The following is an 18,197-nucleotide window of genomic DNA, read 5'->3' as shown; positions in this document are numbered from 1 at the left end:
ACAAGTGAGACAGACATGGATGTAGCAGAGATTCAGTTACATTTTTTTTTTACATTTCATTTGCAATCAAGTTGTTTTTTATTCTTCAGTTATTCAATTACCTCATTCACAACTTTAGTTTTTCCTCTGTTAACAGATAGTTCTCCCCCTGGGGCTTGGTTGATGTGATTGGACAGTGCCGTCTCTTGCGTGAGCTCCAACTGGACCATTTCAGTTGATCACCAATTAGCATTTTCTCACTACTTAGGCTAACTAGTTGTCCTAATAACACCTTAACACTGTCCTCTTTGGTGTATTGACTCAACAGCACAACCACAATTTCAGTCATGTTGTTTTGGAGCTTTCTTGTACATGTCGTTGTTTGGTTTAACTAATGCTGCTGTATGGCAGCATGGTGGCGCAGTGGGTAGCGCTGTCACCTCACAGCAAGAAGGTTGCTGGTTCGAACCTCAGTTGAGTCAGTTGGCATTTCTATGTAGAGTTTGCATGTTCTCCCTGTGTTTGCGTGGGTTTCTTCCAAACACATGCGCTATAGGTGAATTGGGTAAGCTAAATTGTCCATAGTGTGTGTGAATCGGAGTGTATGCGTGTTTGCCAGTGATGGGTTGCAGCTGGTATGGCATCCGCTGCGTAAAACATATGCTTGAAAATTTGGCGGTTTATTCCGCTGTGGCGACCCCAGATTAATAAAGAGAACAAGCCGAAAAGAAAATGAATAAATGAGTATTGCTGCTGTCTTGGGAATGTACCCATGATAATTATGAAAGCACAGAATTGTAGGAACAAGAAACTTGAGCATTTCTTTACCTGACACTGACCCTAGATTTTCTTCTCAACGTAGGATGCTACCCAGACAAGACTAAAACAGGTCAACCATAATGCAGACGTTTTCAAATTTGATTTAGGTGTGTGGTGTCAATCATAATGAGTAAGAAACCAATACTGTCATTGTTGTTGTACCTTCTTTTGCCTCAGAGGAAATCTGAATTAGAGATCTGGTAGTTTGTTAAGTTTGTTTTGGGACATACTCAGGAGTCCGCTAATAATTTGAAACCTTCTTCCTGATGGCAGCAGCTGGAAGAGATTGTGGAAAGGATGTGTAGAGTCTTTTACAATACTGTTAGCTTTGCTGTAGCACCTTGATAGGAAAATTTTCTGAATGCAGGGTAGAGGGACTCTGATAATCTTTTTGGCTGTGTTCACTGTGCGCTGTACAGTCGAGCTGTCGATGGTCAGCGGGGGGTGGTCTGTGGAGTTTCTCCTGAAAGTCACAAAGATCTAGGTAAGATCAATGGCTTCTTGAAACACACACTCATCGCTACCCTTAAGTTGAGTGACAGGAATGCCAGTCAGCTCAGGCGCTAGCTGACACATGCGCAGCATTGTAGTGATTATCTAGTTCTGAAGGCTCAGGAACAACAGGTACAGCTGGATAAGATTGAATAAGGTGCCAAAAGAGGAGATCAATAGACTGCAAGAAATCCTAGCAGGCACCAGCCAAGAAAGGGAACAAGACAAAACAGACTATGTTGATATCACTAACTAGCTTGTTTATGCAGAACAGTTACTAAAAAAGGTAAGGCTGACTCCAAAGACAAGAACAGCAGAATCAAAGACCACCTGGGTGAAGAATGCCAAACTGCCACCCTGCCAGTGGAATGGACCATCGTCTAACAGACGAGACTCCCATGAGGATACCAGACCTAAATAAATGAACAAATACTGAGATGCCTGGATGACAATGCTCACATAAACATCCCTGGTAGAGATCATGTAACATGTCCACCTCGTTTGGAAACAAAAAGGGGAAAAGCTTATAGGAATAATGTAACGAACAGACCAAGTGGTCAATGTCAGAACCCAAAAAATTTTTTACACTGACCGAGCCCAAACTGAACCCCAGCAAGAAGACATCACCATGTTTAGACCCTCGAGAAATTATGAAATGATACAGAAAGAGTTATTCAATGAAATGAGAAGGATCTGAAGTGGGAAAGAAAGAGAAACCTGACTCCACCTTACGAGTAGCCTGTAAGAGAAGCAGTGACCACCTGAACCAACCAGCCCTAGAAAACAGCACCTTTTCACCTTAACCATGAAGAACTGTAACCACCATAACTTCAAATAGACAAGAGATTTTACCTGAATACCAGAGTTAGAGACTAAAACAACACCTGATGCTTTAGGTCACTACAGCATCCCAAAAACACATGCAGATGGAATGAAGGCAAGTCTTTACAATCTAGTAAATGCTCACTCTTTTGTAGAGACTAATAAACAACTTTTATAATTCAGCAGAGGCCTCCAGCCCTGCTCTGGAGCAGCTAATCATTTCAGGGTCATTTAAAATAAACAAGCAGATGTTCTAAAGCGATTAGAAATAAACTTTGCAGGTCTCCAGGAGGAGAGTTCAAGACCTCGCAAATAGTGTTGTGATCACACATTGCAATGTTATTTCAGATTCATTAATATAGGATGCTAGAGGGCACCCTCGAGCATAAACTGCATATATAGATTCTTGAAGAAGAGAAATTTAGCTTCAGAGCAAAGAGGATAAAGATGATATATACAAATAAATGGATCAAACGTAATACAATAAACCACTCGTTGTGGCTGTATCTGGATTATTTATTTTCTTCGATTCATCCTGGGTATTTGATAAGCGTAATGTATATTGCTGTATTGGATACCATAAAATCATACGATTTCTTTCCTTATTCTGTGATAGAACCATGTCTGGTAAAAAAGGAGTGATTTTAAACACTTAATTTATGTTAAGAAGTACATTTAAAGTAAAGGATATCAGTAAAGGGCTGGAAAAATTAGTGTGGTGTGGGTAAGTGTAGTTAGATTCTTGGAATTATTTTAGAAAAATGTTGGGTTGATTTAGGGAATATCTGACATGTATGTAGTTTTTGTAGAGTTGTATAATATTACTGACTACTTTATTTTAATCAATTTACTCATTATAGCACATTATATATCACTATAACTTATTACAAAATAATAACTCTATTACAACCAACCTGTCTTGGGACTACAGGCATTTTTGTGATAGAGATAAGTGTTATACATATTTAATACTGGTAAAGTGTTTTTATTACATGTGCGCACCCATAAGAAACAAAGAAGAAATCGTTTTTTGTAAAATAATAATAAAGGATGCATGTCTGTTGTTACACTCTCATTGAAGTCCAGTCTAAAACACATCAGAAAATGTTGTTTTTATTCTCTGATTCGAGTCGGCCAAGGGAGATCCTGGGGTATAACAAGGGATGTGACCCAAAGTGGTGGCCCTAGTGGAAACGAGTCGGCGTCAGGAACAGGCTAAGAGCCCATGCACCCCCACACCTCTGCCTAACATCCTGCTTGCCAACATCCAGTCACTGGAGAACAGTCTTGATGACCTCAGGGCCAGGGTAAAGTTCCAGAGAGACATTTGGGATTGCAACACAAATGCAGTTCATTTTACTTTCCTTGGAAGTTTGCATTGGTCATATTCAGCACCATTCCACCTCAGGTGAACACGGTCACTACCTTGTGCGAGATGTATGATGCTCTCACACAGCACCAGTCATAACACTGTGATGCTGCGCTTATTGTGACGGGGGAATTAATAGTGCTAACCTCAAAAGTACAAAAGAATGAACACTGGACCATTGCTACACCAGTATTAAGGATGGCTATAATGCTCAATCTCCCCCTCCATTTGTTAAATCTAACCACAATCTAGGCTCAAACAGCCGGAAGCCCTGGTTCAGAGGGAGGTTGCATACTGGATGGTCAAATGATGGCGGGCTAACAGGACGCACTCGATGATGCCGACTGAGACATGTTTAGATGCAGCACTGGTATAATCAAGTTTATAGAAGTGGTTGTGGGATTCATTGGGAAAATAGCAGATGACAATGTACAAAAAAAAGTGATTATCAGAACCAGAAGCTGTGGGTGGATAAAAGCATTTGTGATGCTCTTGAGATCTCGCACCCAGCATCTAACATGGGACTTGCATCAGATGACATAAACTCGTACAAGGCTGCTTCATACAACATCTGGATATCGGTGAAGGAGGTGAAGCATAGCTAGGGGAGGAAACTGGAGTCACAGTTCCAACAGAGTAACTGCCTCTCTAGCAGACACTCTGAACAACTTCTTTGGTTGCTTTGAGGCTACAGCTAATAATACTAGCACTAGTGGTGCCATCAGCTGCAAACAGTGTACAGTAAGTGCCAACACTGGAAATGCATTCATCGTCTCTAAGCAAGATGTGAGGAGAGCGTTCAGCAGAGTGAACACCAGGAAAGCAGCATGACCTGACAGCATTTCAGATCATGTCCTGAGAGCCTGCACAGACCAACTAGCACATTTGTTAACAGAAATATGTAAACTCTCCTTATTCCAGTTGGTAATCTCCACATGCTAAACAGTCCATCATTGTTCTTGTCCCAAATAAATCCCATCATGCTTCCCTTAATGATTATCGCCCTGTAGCAGATTTGACTCTTTGAGAAGAGCCATTAAAAACCCAAATTAATGCCTTAAAAGATATCATTTTTTAAACTTCACTTTCATCGAACTTTGGTACAAATGTATTGTGCTTAGTGACATCAAAACATAACTGACTCTGTAGCAGTAAGAATTTGCACAAAAGAAGAGTCAGATGATTTTCTAAATTGTGGTTCAGATTTACTGTGGTATTGTTTATTCTTCACTCAAAGTTGACACATTCCAGTATGACGATACGCTTACACCTCGTTGGCAGATTTTTTTTGAGCTTCTTCACCTTGATTGCCATCCTATAACCATCAGTAACATCAACCCTTTGGTGATCAGGAAGAAATTCCTGATCCACAGCTTCTTCAAAAGCTTCAACATAAGCTACCTCACCAATCTGTTTTGAGTCTTCAGGTATAATATAATTTGCATATAATTACTCAAACAAGAGTTGGCAAGAGTTATTAGCAAAGGCAAATACCAAGTAGACAGTAGACTTGTTTACAGACAAGACCCCAATTAATGTTCCATCCTCCCATCTGGGTAGGGGAAGCAACACTATAAACGAACTTAAAATAAACATGAACATTATGAGTTTGTGAAGTTAGCAAAATAAACCAGGTTTAATGATATAACAAAAGCGATACATGGTTGGAGTGAAAAGAACCAAAAATAGGAAACAAAATTAATACTTACTATTTCATGGGAATCAATCTACACTTACCTATAAAAAATATTATATAAAATATTATTAAAAAATAACCAACATAATTCTAAACCATCAAAATCTGGGACATGCTCATTGATCTTACTGTAGTTTTGGGGTTAAAAAGTAAAGATTTGTTTTGTCTGCATGGTGATATATTCTAATCTATCTATCTATCTATCTATCTATCTATCTATCTATCTATCTATCTATCTATCTATCTATCTATCTATCTATCTATCTATCTATCTATCTATCTATCTATCTATATATATATATATATATATATATATATATATATATATATATATATATATATACATATTCTAACTACCTTAGCATATTTCTGAAAGTGTAGATAGTGGGATCGTTTGCAAGCTTCTAGATTTGTCATGTGCAAACTATTTACATGAAAACGAAGGACACATCTCTTACACATCTGTTAGCTATTAGCTGAACTGCTGGAGCGAAATTTCAGTTTTCGCTGAACTTTATTTTTCCTGGCTGATTCTAGACCCCACTGACTGAGCTTTGATGGTAAATATGGCCATCACAGATGGAGCTTACACAGTCTGGTCACTGCAGTTTGAAGAGTTCAGTGTTAACTAACAAACAGACAGATGTCTTTTTTACAAATTGTAAAATGCCTAAGCAGTTGTTTTTCAGGTCTGTCGAATTGCCTGCATGTATGGCATTAGAAACATAGTTTTCTTTTAAAAAGTACTCTATTTTTTAATAGAACACAGTAGTACAAAACATGTTTTCTCTTTTTTTCTATTTCTAGATCTGGATTACTGCAATGAAACAGGGAGTAAAGGCTGGCTCATTTTTCTGGCCAGTGTAAGTCAACATGATCCAGAACCAATTGCAAACCATTTCTTGTTGTCATGTATAGTTTCATTCAGCAATCTGGTTAATCAAATAACTTTTCTGTTTTGTTTATGCCATGTTGTAAGTGATACCTCAAATTATTGAGGTGAGGTGTGTGTTCTAACAAATTGTAAAAAAGAATCCATACAGCTGAATGAAGATCTTATCTAGGGACCGTAAAAGGTACCACTATTATGTAGGGCTGGACGATATGGCCAAAATTTATATCACAATATATTTCTTATTTTCGATCGATATGATATAATTGCGATATCGATATAGACAATATTAAAAAGCCAGGAAAAAATTGGCAAGACCGCACACAATTGATGTCTGTACCCACAAATGTCTGTAAACTGAATTTTGCAGTGCTACCGGTGCTACCAACTACAAGCTACAGCACACCCAAAAATGAATGAGCACCATTGCAAATTGTATTTTAAGGGATTTATTGTATTCTAAAACAACATCAATTAGGACTAACAAAAACTAGAAACAACTATCTAATCTAACTATCTAATCCCAAAATGCATGTCTAATAATTATAGAATATTAATGATGATGAAAATGACAATAATAGTAACAATGAATTACATATCTCATTATGATGCTGACTTGAATGCGCTTGAATGTAAGTTATGTGCTATGAAAAGTCTGTTACTTTATGAAAAAGAAATTTATCAGACAAAAATGAAGCATTGCAGTAAGAAATATTTATTTTGCACTATTGTTTTTATTTGCATGTCAATTTATTAAATTATATTTCTGATACAAAACAAACAAAAGACTATAATAAATTATTCAATTCAATGCTGAAAGCTGCAAAACAGTGCAAAACTAGTTTTGATTTCGGTTTGTGTCATTGTTATTGCTCAGTCTTGTTATGAGCTGATCTTAATTTTTCTGTGTTTGTGGAAAGCAGGCGAGTCAGCCAGACCAATATATGAGCAGGTAGAGCAGGATTCTCGCGATGACCACCAGCGCAGTATCGCTCTTTGTTATTACCTGCAGTTTCAGTGTAAACTTAGATTTTACAATCACCTTCTCTGAAAACACTTGATTGATCTCAGCTGGCGGATCAACATGCACCACATGTCATGATCGCTCTCATCTGTGCCGTTATTTGTAACTTTAGGTGGGGTTTGCAAACCTGTGTACTTTTCACTCTTCAGCCGTTTGCATTTCCCGCGGTCACAAAAGCTCCCTGTCATCTGACAGCGGAAAGCCTTGAGTGATTGAAAGCTAATATGAACCAATATAGCTGTATAGCGGCAGGGAAGAGCGATTCAGCACGTTTTAGAGAAAATCAAAACAGGTCACACTACAACCATTATATGCAGTGGCACAAATACTCCAAAATAGAGGTTGCATAGATAAAATTTGGGACGCATATGCGACCAAAATGGTCGCAATTTCGAGCTCTGTATATTCAAATTATAAAAATACCGGAAATGGGTTTAAAACTCATATCAACATTATTGAAAAAAAATTCTACCGTGATATATATTGATATCAAATTATTGTCCAGCCCTACTATTGTGATATCTTAAAAAAAAAATTATCATAATATACTCTATGAGACTGAAGGTTCCCTAATCACTTGTATACACAGTGACAGATCAAACTTATCCTGGCATCAGCTATAACTACAGCGTTTAAAGGCAGTTCAAATCAGACACTGGGCCTCATTCATGAAACAAGAGCAAAATGAATTTGTGTAAATTGTTCATAAAACTGTTCTGAACCAAATTTTCAGATTCATGAAAGTTGTTAGATTTTTTTATTATTATTAATTTTACAAATGTTAATATAAAACGTACACCTGCACAGTACCAGTTATAACTGTATAAAACATGTTTTATTTTTGAAAAACTGATTGATTAAAAATTATTTTGATGCACTGCCATAATAATAATTTAATAGTTTTTTTTCTTTTTTTTCTAGCTGACAGTTGTATGACAGAATGTTAAATGTAAAACATTGTCAGTCAAAATCACACAGACTAACCGTCCTTTTGTACAATGTACTAAAAACAAAGGTGAGGTTAATATTATATTCAGTAATATTCTTGGAAATGACACATTATTATGATGTTACTGTTGTGAATTCAGCTGAAAAAATGCTGTTCCACAAAAGTGTCCTGATCACCACCAGCTAGACATTTTTAGAAGAGAGTCTGGCATTTTATCTTAAATAGTGAAAATGACCCATCAAAAATGCTTTGAGACCATTCGGTGTGACCTCATCTAATCAGTTTTGGCCAATAATAACAAATATTTTTGATGAGTCCAACATCCAGCTGTGCAAGAAAACATATAATTTGATGTTAGTGACGTCACCTTGCGCTACTGTGAGAAAACATTTTACAAGTAACTTATATTCTAAATCATAAACCTTATTCTTCTAACAATAAATGACCAATAAGCAAGCATGAAGCACCAAAAGTGGCACATATTAAAATTGATTTAAATACTTATTTGTCTATTGTTGTTATCCATGAATTTTCAAATGCACTTTTTTACAAGAGAGGCTAGAAAATTGTGAAGCTATTACTTTTGGTTATTAGGGTTAGAATTGTTATTATGTTTTAATTGTTTTTTTATTGAAATTGCCAAATTGTGACTGAGGAAAGTTGAATGTGCTGGCCAGTTTGTTATTTGCCTAATACATGACAATAGGCTCCAGTTTTTAATTTAAAACTTTAACAGATTCTCTTTTTTTTAATGATATATGACATCACAAATTTGTATTTTAAATTAATTTTTTCACATTTCTTTATTCTAAATCTTTAGGAAATATTTTGGTACATCAAAAAGTGTGGTTAGGATGACAAACCAACAAGCTAATCCAACTAAAAATAATGCTTAAAATGTCAGTAAAATGCAGTATTTAATTCTTATAACTAAATAGAAAATTAGGCAATAGCTGCAAAAAGGTCCACTTTTGGAGAAAAAAGAACCACCTCTTTCTCCAGGCTGACTACAAGCGTGTACATCATGAAGACGGACTACCCTTCACATAAGGATGATCTTGTGCCAAAGACAGGCAGTAATTTTAATCTATGCAGTGCAACCTGTTTTTATTTCTCTAAAAACATTGAGCACTGTGTGCTGATATGGGGACCAGTGTGCCCTGCCTTACACATTTTAGATTGCTCCATATTAGCTGTTAATCACTCAGACACTACTTTCCATTGTCAGATGACAGGGTGCTAACTACTGTGGGAAATGCAAAGGGCTGTAGAAGAGGAAATAAAAAACAAGTTTTTAGGGCCCAAAGATAGCAATCGTCTGGTGAATGTTGAGCTGCCAGCCAAAGAGCATTTTCAGAGAGAGTGCTTGAAAGACTCCAATGAGCATTCCATTCAATTTGCGTCCTGCACAAATGGCACATAAAATGCAGCACATATGCATGTTCTTTCTCAAACACAAGCATTAGTTTCTGATGATATCTTTGCAGCTTTCAGTTTTGAATTTGATTTTAAACTTACATTTGTATATTTTGTAACAATTTATAAATTAAACTGACAAAGATATAAAAATAGTGCAAAAATATGTTTTAAACTGCAATGCTTTTTAACACAATCCACTGTTTGATTTGGTTGTTTGACTGTATGATTTTCATAATGTAACTGTTGGACTGTAACTGTAGCAGAAAACTCATGGTAGTCATAGGTGGCAGCACACACAAGATAGAGAGAAATGTAATTTATTATTATTATTATCATTTATTATTAGTCATTAATTTTGGAATTATTGAGCAAATAACAAATAATTACAGCATAAGTTTGAATTAAGTTGTCGGTTTTTGTTAGTTCTGATTATTGTTGTTTTTAAAAACAATATATCTATTAATATACAAGTATAGTAGTGGTGCTCAATCATTTTAGCTTGTGCTTGTAATTTTTTGAAGTTGGGAGGTTGGTTTTCAAGTTACTAATGAAGAGAATGTTACTTCAGTCATTGTAGTAACTTTTTTCAGTTTCAGTTGACTGCACATAGAAGGAATCGAAATTGTGAATCAGTCAAACTCAAGGAAATGTTTTTTGTCATATGGCCCAGCCCTAACAGGTATTATTGAAAAGTAATTTTAGATGATTCAAGAAGCATTTGAAGAGTTCAGATGCAAAAACCTCTAAGTACCGTCTGAAATTTCCATAAAAAATTGATATTTTTCTTATCCTCCTTTGTTTATGTTGAGTTATTTCACTTCAAAGATGACAAAAAGGGCTTATTCTATGGCATTAAAGTAATATTACTGAACCTACATGCAGGAGCCAGATAAAAGTGCTTAACGTAGAAAAAAAATTCATATGGCATTTTGAGGTTTTTGCATCTGAACTATTCATTTCTTTTTCTTTTTGAATAAGACCTTTTATCCTGCACTTTTATATTTTAAACTTGTCAATGTTTTACAAAGATGTATACAGTTTTTTAAATAACACATATGAAATGTTGATACCTAATGTGGTAACACTTTACAATAAGGTTCCTTAGTTAATGCCTTTACTAACATGAACTAATCATGAACAACACATGTACAACATTTATTAATCATAATTCAACATTTACTAATGCATTGTTGCACCGTGAGTTAACATGAACTAACAATGAACAACTGTATTTTCATTAACTAATGTTAACTAACATGAACAAATACTGTAGTAAATGTATTGTTTATTGTTTTTTCATGTTAGTAAATGCATTAATTAACTTTAACTAATGAACCTTTTTGTAAAGTGTGACCCCTAATGTTGATACAACTGGACAGGAGACCAGGATGAGTGGAGTTGGTGGAAAGTGGGGAAATATTTTTTTCAACACATTTTAAACATAATAGTTTTAATAACTAATTTGTAATAACTGATTTTTTTCTTTGTCCTGATGACAGTAGGGCAAAGGGAAAAAATGTTTCACTAGATATTTTTCAAGATACTAGTATTCAGCTTAAAGTGCAATTTAAAGGTTTAACTAGGTTAATTTGGTTAACTGGGCAAGTCATAAGGGTATAGGGTAATTAGGCAAGTCATTGTATAACAGTGGTTTGTTCTATAGACAATCAAAAACATATACTGCTTAGGGGAGCTAACAATATTGACCTTAAAAAATTATTTTAGCCAAAATAACACAAATAAGATTTTCTACAGAAGAAAAATAAATATTATAGGGAATATTGTGGGAAAACTTGTTGATTTGTTAAATGTTGTTTGGCAAATATTTGAAAAAGAATTTTAAAAAATCACATACACTTGCTGCTCAGGCCTCTAGTTGACATGTCACATACAAATATATTATAAATTAACTGTCTTGTCCAGAAAATTTGAATCATCTGAAATTAGTTTGAATTTGAATATGATGACAAAAAAATTTTAAAAAGCTCTTTGTGTGCACATTCCATCCATATGATGTATGTTTAAATACCAATTCTGGTGTTTGGTATATTAACAGTGCCATTCCATTGGAAAGAAGAGTTCTGACCATGTTGCAATGGCTTCATCTTCCCGATGCAGAGAGGTCTGTATGTATTTATTGTAAACACTCCCTAAATACATTATTAACATTTATTGCTAATATTGTTATCGAGTTATATTATTTATTTTGATTTAAGGGCACCTATTATGTTTATTTTCACAAAATGTAGTATAATTCTTGGGTTTCCTCAGAATGTTTCTGCGAATTTCAGCTCAATATATTCTACTGACCAATTATTAATTTCTGCTGAATATGCCAGTCTTTGGATCAGCCATCCCTTTTTCAAAATAGAGGGGTGTTTGAATATCTCTGCGTCTCTATGTTAGATGTCAGAATAAACACAATGACAGGCAGCAAAAATAGTGTGATGATTAAAATGAATGTGACAAGATTAGTTTGATTATTTATTTTTTATTTACTTAGAGGATAAGACTGCCTTATTATAACTGGATAAAGTGTTAGGATCAAAACGAATCCACATCTTTTGTTGGCATTGAAAATTCTGAACGTACAGAGGGCTGAATTTAACCATACTCCAAAAATTGTATTTCCACTCCGGATGGGGAACTTCCAATGCTATGTGGAAACTTCCACTATGGAGATTTCGTCAGAAATCAATCATCTGAAAGAGTATAAAAACGGGTCAATGAAATGACAGAGAGAGATCAAGAAGCAGCTTCTCCCGGTCCAGAGCGTGTATACGCAGTGGCAGATGGTCGAACTGGGTTTTTCTCCCTTGCCTGGCATCCTTTGGGTCCGGTCCTCCAAGAGTGGTTTGTATATAGAAAAAAAAAGCTTTCCTAAAAGAGCAACACGGTCGTGCAGCACGTCTTTTTCAAGACGTCACTCCGACCATGCGTTTCTGGATGCGGTGGTTTTCTGTCCCCGGATGATGGGCACGAGCACAGTGTTTCATGTCTGGGGGTCCAGCATGTTAATGCGGTGCTCGTGGGCAGTGCATGCCATCACTGTGATGTCATGTCTGTTGCGCTGCGGATGGCACTCTGTTGGCAGATCTGATGGTAAATCCGCAACCTCTTGCTCCTCCACGCACTCCATCCAAGCTTCAGGTGAAGAGAAGCACTCCGTCGTTGGATGGTCGCTCTCTCACATGATGACACCGAGGGTCAGATATCCATCGCTGCATCGGAGGATGGGCTGTCATTGTCTGATGAGGATGCGAACCCGCTCGCTCCCTCCCTCCGGGGTGGAGAGTGCGGTGTTGGCATCTAAAAAGCAGACATGATGGCCATGCTTTCTCGGGCTGCTTCGGCCGTGGGCCTGGTGATGGTTTATCCCCCAGCCCCATGGCCGGACTGACTAGATGTTATGCGGAGGATATAAAGAGGCAAGACCTTCAAAGCCTCCCGGCCCTTTCTTCACGGAAGTGCACAGTAAACTCACGCAGTCTTGAGGGCACTTTTTTCTGCCTGGTCTGCATGCGCTTCCGTCCTCACCATTCTTGGAGGGTGGGCTGTCAAGGTCTGATGAGGATTCGAACCTGCTCTCTCCCTCCGGGTAAACGAACCGCGAATCGTCCCAGAGACGGACCATCTTGGGAAGAGGGAATTTGCTCTTTCCCTGCTGGAGGGCGGGGCACTTCATTTAACGGCGTAAAAAAAAACGGCATCAAATCCTCAATGAAAGAGCATTTTTCCCCTTCTCCGGATGTGACAGCCCGAACACTGCCAGTCTGGGACGCTATGCCTTCCAGCTCGCAGACCTCTCTCCTTTCTCTCCCACTCCCAGCCCCTCCTGCATCTCGTCTCCTGCTCTCCCGTGGGACCCCAGCGCTCCCCAGGTGAGCCCACTCACTCCATGCTGCCCGGCAGCTGGCACGTCAGCGATCGTGCGGGTGGGATAACTTGCGGTGGCTCTGCCTGCCTGGTTAGCGCAGGCCGGCCCATCGCAATGGCTCATCTGTACGATCAGACTCGGCTATGCGAAACAACTTCCTAGGTTCACGGGCGTGTATTTCACCATGGTCAGCCCTGCGTCCGCCCCTGTCTTTTGAGAGGAGATTGCTGTCCTTCTGGCAAAGGATGCAATCGAGCCGGTCCTTCCAGCCAAGATGGAAGGCGGGTTTTACAGCCCGTACTTCATCGTGCCCAAAAAGAGCGGTGGGCTATTGCCAATCCTAGATCTGCACGTTTTAAACCGCTGCCTTCACAGGCTGGGCTTCAGAATGCTTACGCAGAAGCGCATCACCCGATGCGTTCGTCCTCGGGATTGGTTTGCAGCAATAGACCTGAAGAACGCGTATTTCCATGTCTCCATACTTCCTTGGCACAAAACTGCGGTTTGCGTTCGAAGGTCGAGCATGGCAGTACGGGTCCTCCCCTTCGGGCTTTCTCTGTCTCTGCGGGTTTTCACCAAGCTCGCGGAGGGTGCCCTCATGCCCCTTTGGCTCGCGGGCGTCCGCATGCTTAATTATCTCGATGACTGGCTGATTTTAGCCCATTCTCGGGAGCAATTCATTATGCACAGAGACAAGGTGCTCCGGCACCTCCACCTGTTGGGGTTTCAGGTCAACCGAGAGCATCTCCTTTCTCGGGTTGGAGCTGGACTCGATCAACATGAGGACACCTCTCTCACGAGAATGCGCCGAGCTAATGCTGAACTGTCTGAGAGAGTTCGACAGGAAAAAGCTGGTCCCCCTAAAATCTTTTCAAAGGCTCCTGGGGCATATGGCATCCACAGCCGCGGCCACGTCGCTCGGATTGCTCTATATGAGACCACTACAGCATTGTTCACAATCGGGTCCCCAGACGCGCACGGCACGCGGGCACACACTGAGTGACTGTCACTGCGCTGTGTCGCCACACCCTCACCCCCTGGAGGGATCCCTCTTTCCTACGGGTCGGAGTGCCCCTACGTCAGGCATCCAGGCATGTTGTCGTTTCGACAGATGCCTCCAGTACGGGTTGGAGGGCCTTGTGTTGCGGGCATGCTGCTGTGGACCTGTGGAAGGTAACCCAGCTGCATTGGCATATCAACTGCCTAGAGCTGCTGGCAGTGTTTCTCGCTTTGCGCCACTTTTTACTGGTGCTGAGGGGGCAACACGTGCTGGTCAGGACGGACAGCCCATCGGCGGTAGCGTATATATCAACCGTATGTGGGGTATACGCTCCCGCCGCATGTCTCAGCTCGCTTGCCGTCTGCTCCTCTGTCATTCGCGGCTGAAGTCGCTGCTTGTTATTCACATCCTAGATGAGCTCAACTGTGCAGCCAACGGGCTATCACAGCAGCTCCTACCCCGGGAGAATGGCGACTCCACCCCGAGTCTCGGGGCATGCGCAAATATGCGTTTCCCCCAGTGAGCCTACTCGCGCAGTTACTGTGCAAGGTCATGGAGAACGAGGAGCAAGTCTTGCTAGTTGCGCCTCTCTGGCCCAACCGGACCTGGATATCAGAACTCTCCCTCCTCACGACAGAGGTTGGCCCACTGGATAGTGGATGACATCTCCCTCGCTTATCAGAGCCAGGGTGAGCTGTGTCACCCGGGGGTGAGAGCGCACCCTACTTGGAGCGTCTATCTTCCTTGGCGTTAGCACGCGGCGCCTCTCTGACAGACATTTGTAGAGCTGCGGGTTGGGTGACACGCAATCCATTTGCAAGGTTTTACATTTTGCGAGTGGAGCCGGTTTCCTCAAGGGTATTAGGTAACCCTTGGTGATTGAGGAAACGATTCGGTTGAGGTGTCGAAACACGCTTGCTGCGCCATTCTCCCTAACCCGGAGATACGTCTGCTTTTTTAGCTTTGTCAGTTCAGTTCCCCATTTGGCGAACCCTGCAGAGTTCCTCCGAGGCCCCCAGCATCTGACTCAGTGGAGGATGTTACGTTGTTGGCATGCCCACTGGTCAGCCCACGTTCTGGGTATAGGTGCCTGCTATGCGTGATCCCCGCTGGCGATCCCATACGCTCGCTCAGCCACGGTTTAGTCCCCCCATCTAGGCGGGCTCGTGTCTTCCCTCCCCGCTAACCATCCTTATGCATGGCCTCCCCATCTCTGGGCTAGTTCACAGGTTGCCTCCAGGTCTCCCCTCTGGGTAGCGAGTGAGCTCCGCAGCATCCTCCCTAGCGGGACTGAACGCTTTCCCAACGTACTGTTGTATTAAAATCTATTTTACTGGGTTATTGCGACTCCCCGAAAAATATAACTGTTCCTGAACAGGTAAGTAAGGGCCAGGGGACACTTTGGAAGACTGTGTCTCGGGGCGTTGTAGGTGCGCTCGCTCTACTGCGTGGCACACCCTTCGCCAGGGACACGGTAAGGTTCTTTCGTTGTGGCGTATTCCATAGATTTCCCCATAGTGGAAGTTTCCACATAGCATTGGAGTTCCCCATCCGAAGGGGAACGTTACGGTTACTAAAGTAACCCCTCGGGGAACGGAAATGCTATGTTCCTTCGCCACAAAGATTGTCCCTTAGCTGTTGAGCGTGAAAGTCTCTAAGTGGAAGTTTCCACATAGCATTTCTGTTCCCCCCCTCGGGGAACGAAGGGTTACTTTAGTAACCGTAACGTTATTTCATTTTTATTTAGTTTTTATTGCTTGTATTCGTGGCTAAAAACTTCAGGCCATGCTCCTAATAAGACAATGGGTGGTGTCCTGGGGTACTTCCTACCAGATAGTGATTAGAGCATCATTGACCTCCTAGACGGCCTAAGGAGCAACCATGTGGCATCCGATGGAATGAACCATAATGTCCCAGAGGTGTTTTATTGGACTTAGGTCACATGATCCACAGCACCAGTGATCCACATGATCCGCTGGACCAGTGTTAGGTCTGAAAATGTGTCTCAAGATTTTCATCTCAATATCTAATGCAGGGGTGACCAACCCTGTTCCTGGAGATCTACCTTCCTGAAGATTTCAGTTGCAACCCAAATCAAACACACCTCCCTGTAATTGTCAAGTGCTGTTTAGGTCCACATTAATTGTGGCAGGTGTGTTTGATCAGGGTTGGAGTTGAACTCTGCAGGAAAGTAGATCTCCAGGAACAGGGTTAAGCATCCCTGAGCTAATAAAAGTCTTATTTTAATTTCTTAAATGTTTTGTTCAAATATAAAAAACCAAGATCTTTTGCATTGTCTTATCTTTGGGAGAAAACTCATTTTCAGTCAAAAAAATGTGCTGGTTGAATAAAAGTAACTTTAAGTTAGAAATTGCCAGGGGGAAGGAATAATGTATGATATAATATATATATATATATATATATATATATATATATATATATATATATATATATATATATATATATATATATATATATTATAAGTGGGCATAGATACATTTCTTTAATCTAGATTGATCTAGATTTATTAGACCAGTGGCTCATCTCCTATTTCCAAAATGCTTCATAAGCTGCTTGAGAAACTGTTCTATAGATGATTGGTGATGAAAATAGATTATGTTCAATAAAATGTACTTGTGTTTACTAACTGTTTATTCAGTTAAACATGAATGTTGAACTGTAGGCCTACATAAGCTCCAAACAGTGATTTCATACTTGCTTTTGATGTATGTACATACAGAAAATGCTGCTTCTCAATGTCAAGTTCACAGAGCTCTGACGGTGTGTCAAAGATTGAGTATGTTTACATGGGCAACAATACTTTAATACGATTTTAATATGAATACTCTGATTAAGAGTCTGCTATGTAAACAGAGATTTTTGATTACCTTAATGTGACTAAAGTCATAACTGAACTAAACAGAAATGGATTTAAGACATGTGGCGTATGCATATATTAGTGGCATTACTTAAGTAAACACTGCAATCAAACTAATACCGTCATGTAGGACTTTTCGCTATATTTTCCAACAAGATCCAAGACACAGGCGGCTGTCAGTAAAGGACCACACACAAAACACACACACACACAAAACACGCACATACACTCACACACACACCACGAAATGCGGAAGTTTTTTTCTTTACGTTTGGCGAGCGTTATTACATTCTATAACACTCTCACCAGTCCTTGCTCCTTATTTGCGTCTAATACCCCAGTTTGTCATGGCGTATGAATGAAATGTTGAGTTAAAGTGAAACTGCTGAACTGCAGTTAAAGTCAGGCATCCTGCTGATTTGATTCAGAAGGGCATTTGTTTGTCAGACGGCTCACCGATCAGGTATACATCCACGCTAAACTATCAAGGTGAAAGTCATCATAGCTCGCGTAGAATAGACCCAGCTCCCAACCCAACTTTGAGAATAGATAACCAGCGATATTTTTTTTTATCGCGTGATAAGAGTCTCGCGTTAATGCAGCACGTTAATGCCGATAAAGGCCCAGCACTAATATATATATATATATATATATATATATATATATATATATATATATATATATATATATATATATATATATATATATGTGTGTGTGTGTGTGTGTGTGTGTGTGTGCGTGTGTGTGTGTGTGTGATTAAATATATGATTAAAAGTTGACAGATATATGTGGTTTTGCAGGCCATATCTTTATGCAATGCATTCTGAACAGCTGGATTCATATGGCCACAAACTAGGACCCCACAGCACAGAGGTAAGCAGGCTTTAGTCAAGCCTAGTCTCAATCTCTCATACAGTACACACAGTCCACTCACATAGACATAGATTGTCATGCTGGGAATGTAGAGGTTATGCAAACAAA

General features: G+C 39.7%; 1 protein-coding gene across 1 annotated transcript in view; it reads left to right on the top strand.

The window, feature by feature from the left end:
* enpp2 (ectonucleotide pyrophosphatase/phosphodiesterase 2) overlaps window positions 1–18,197 on the top strand; it is a 70,011-nt gene that overhangs the window by 14,348 nt on the left and 37,466 nt on the right. The window contains 3 exon segments of the mRNA XM_056474754.1: window positions 5,985–6,040; window positions 11,518–11,583; window positions 18,017–18,089. Of these exon segments, the coding sequence (XP_056330729.1) occupies window positions 5,985–6,040; window positions 11,518–11,583; window positions 18,017–18,089 (195 nt within the window).

The sequence above is a fragment of the Danio aesculapii genome, chromosome 16, assembly GCF_903798145.1.
Source record: "Danio aesculapii chromosome 16, fDanAes4.1, whole genome shotgun sequence".
Lineage (NCBI taxonomy): Eukaryota > Metazoa > Chordata > Actinopteri > Cypriniformes > Danionidae > Danio > Danio aesculapii.
The sequence above is the reverse complement of the archived record's forward strand: the minus strand, read 5'-3'. Positions and strand labels throughout refer to the sequence as shown.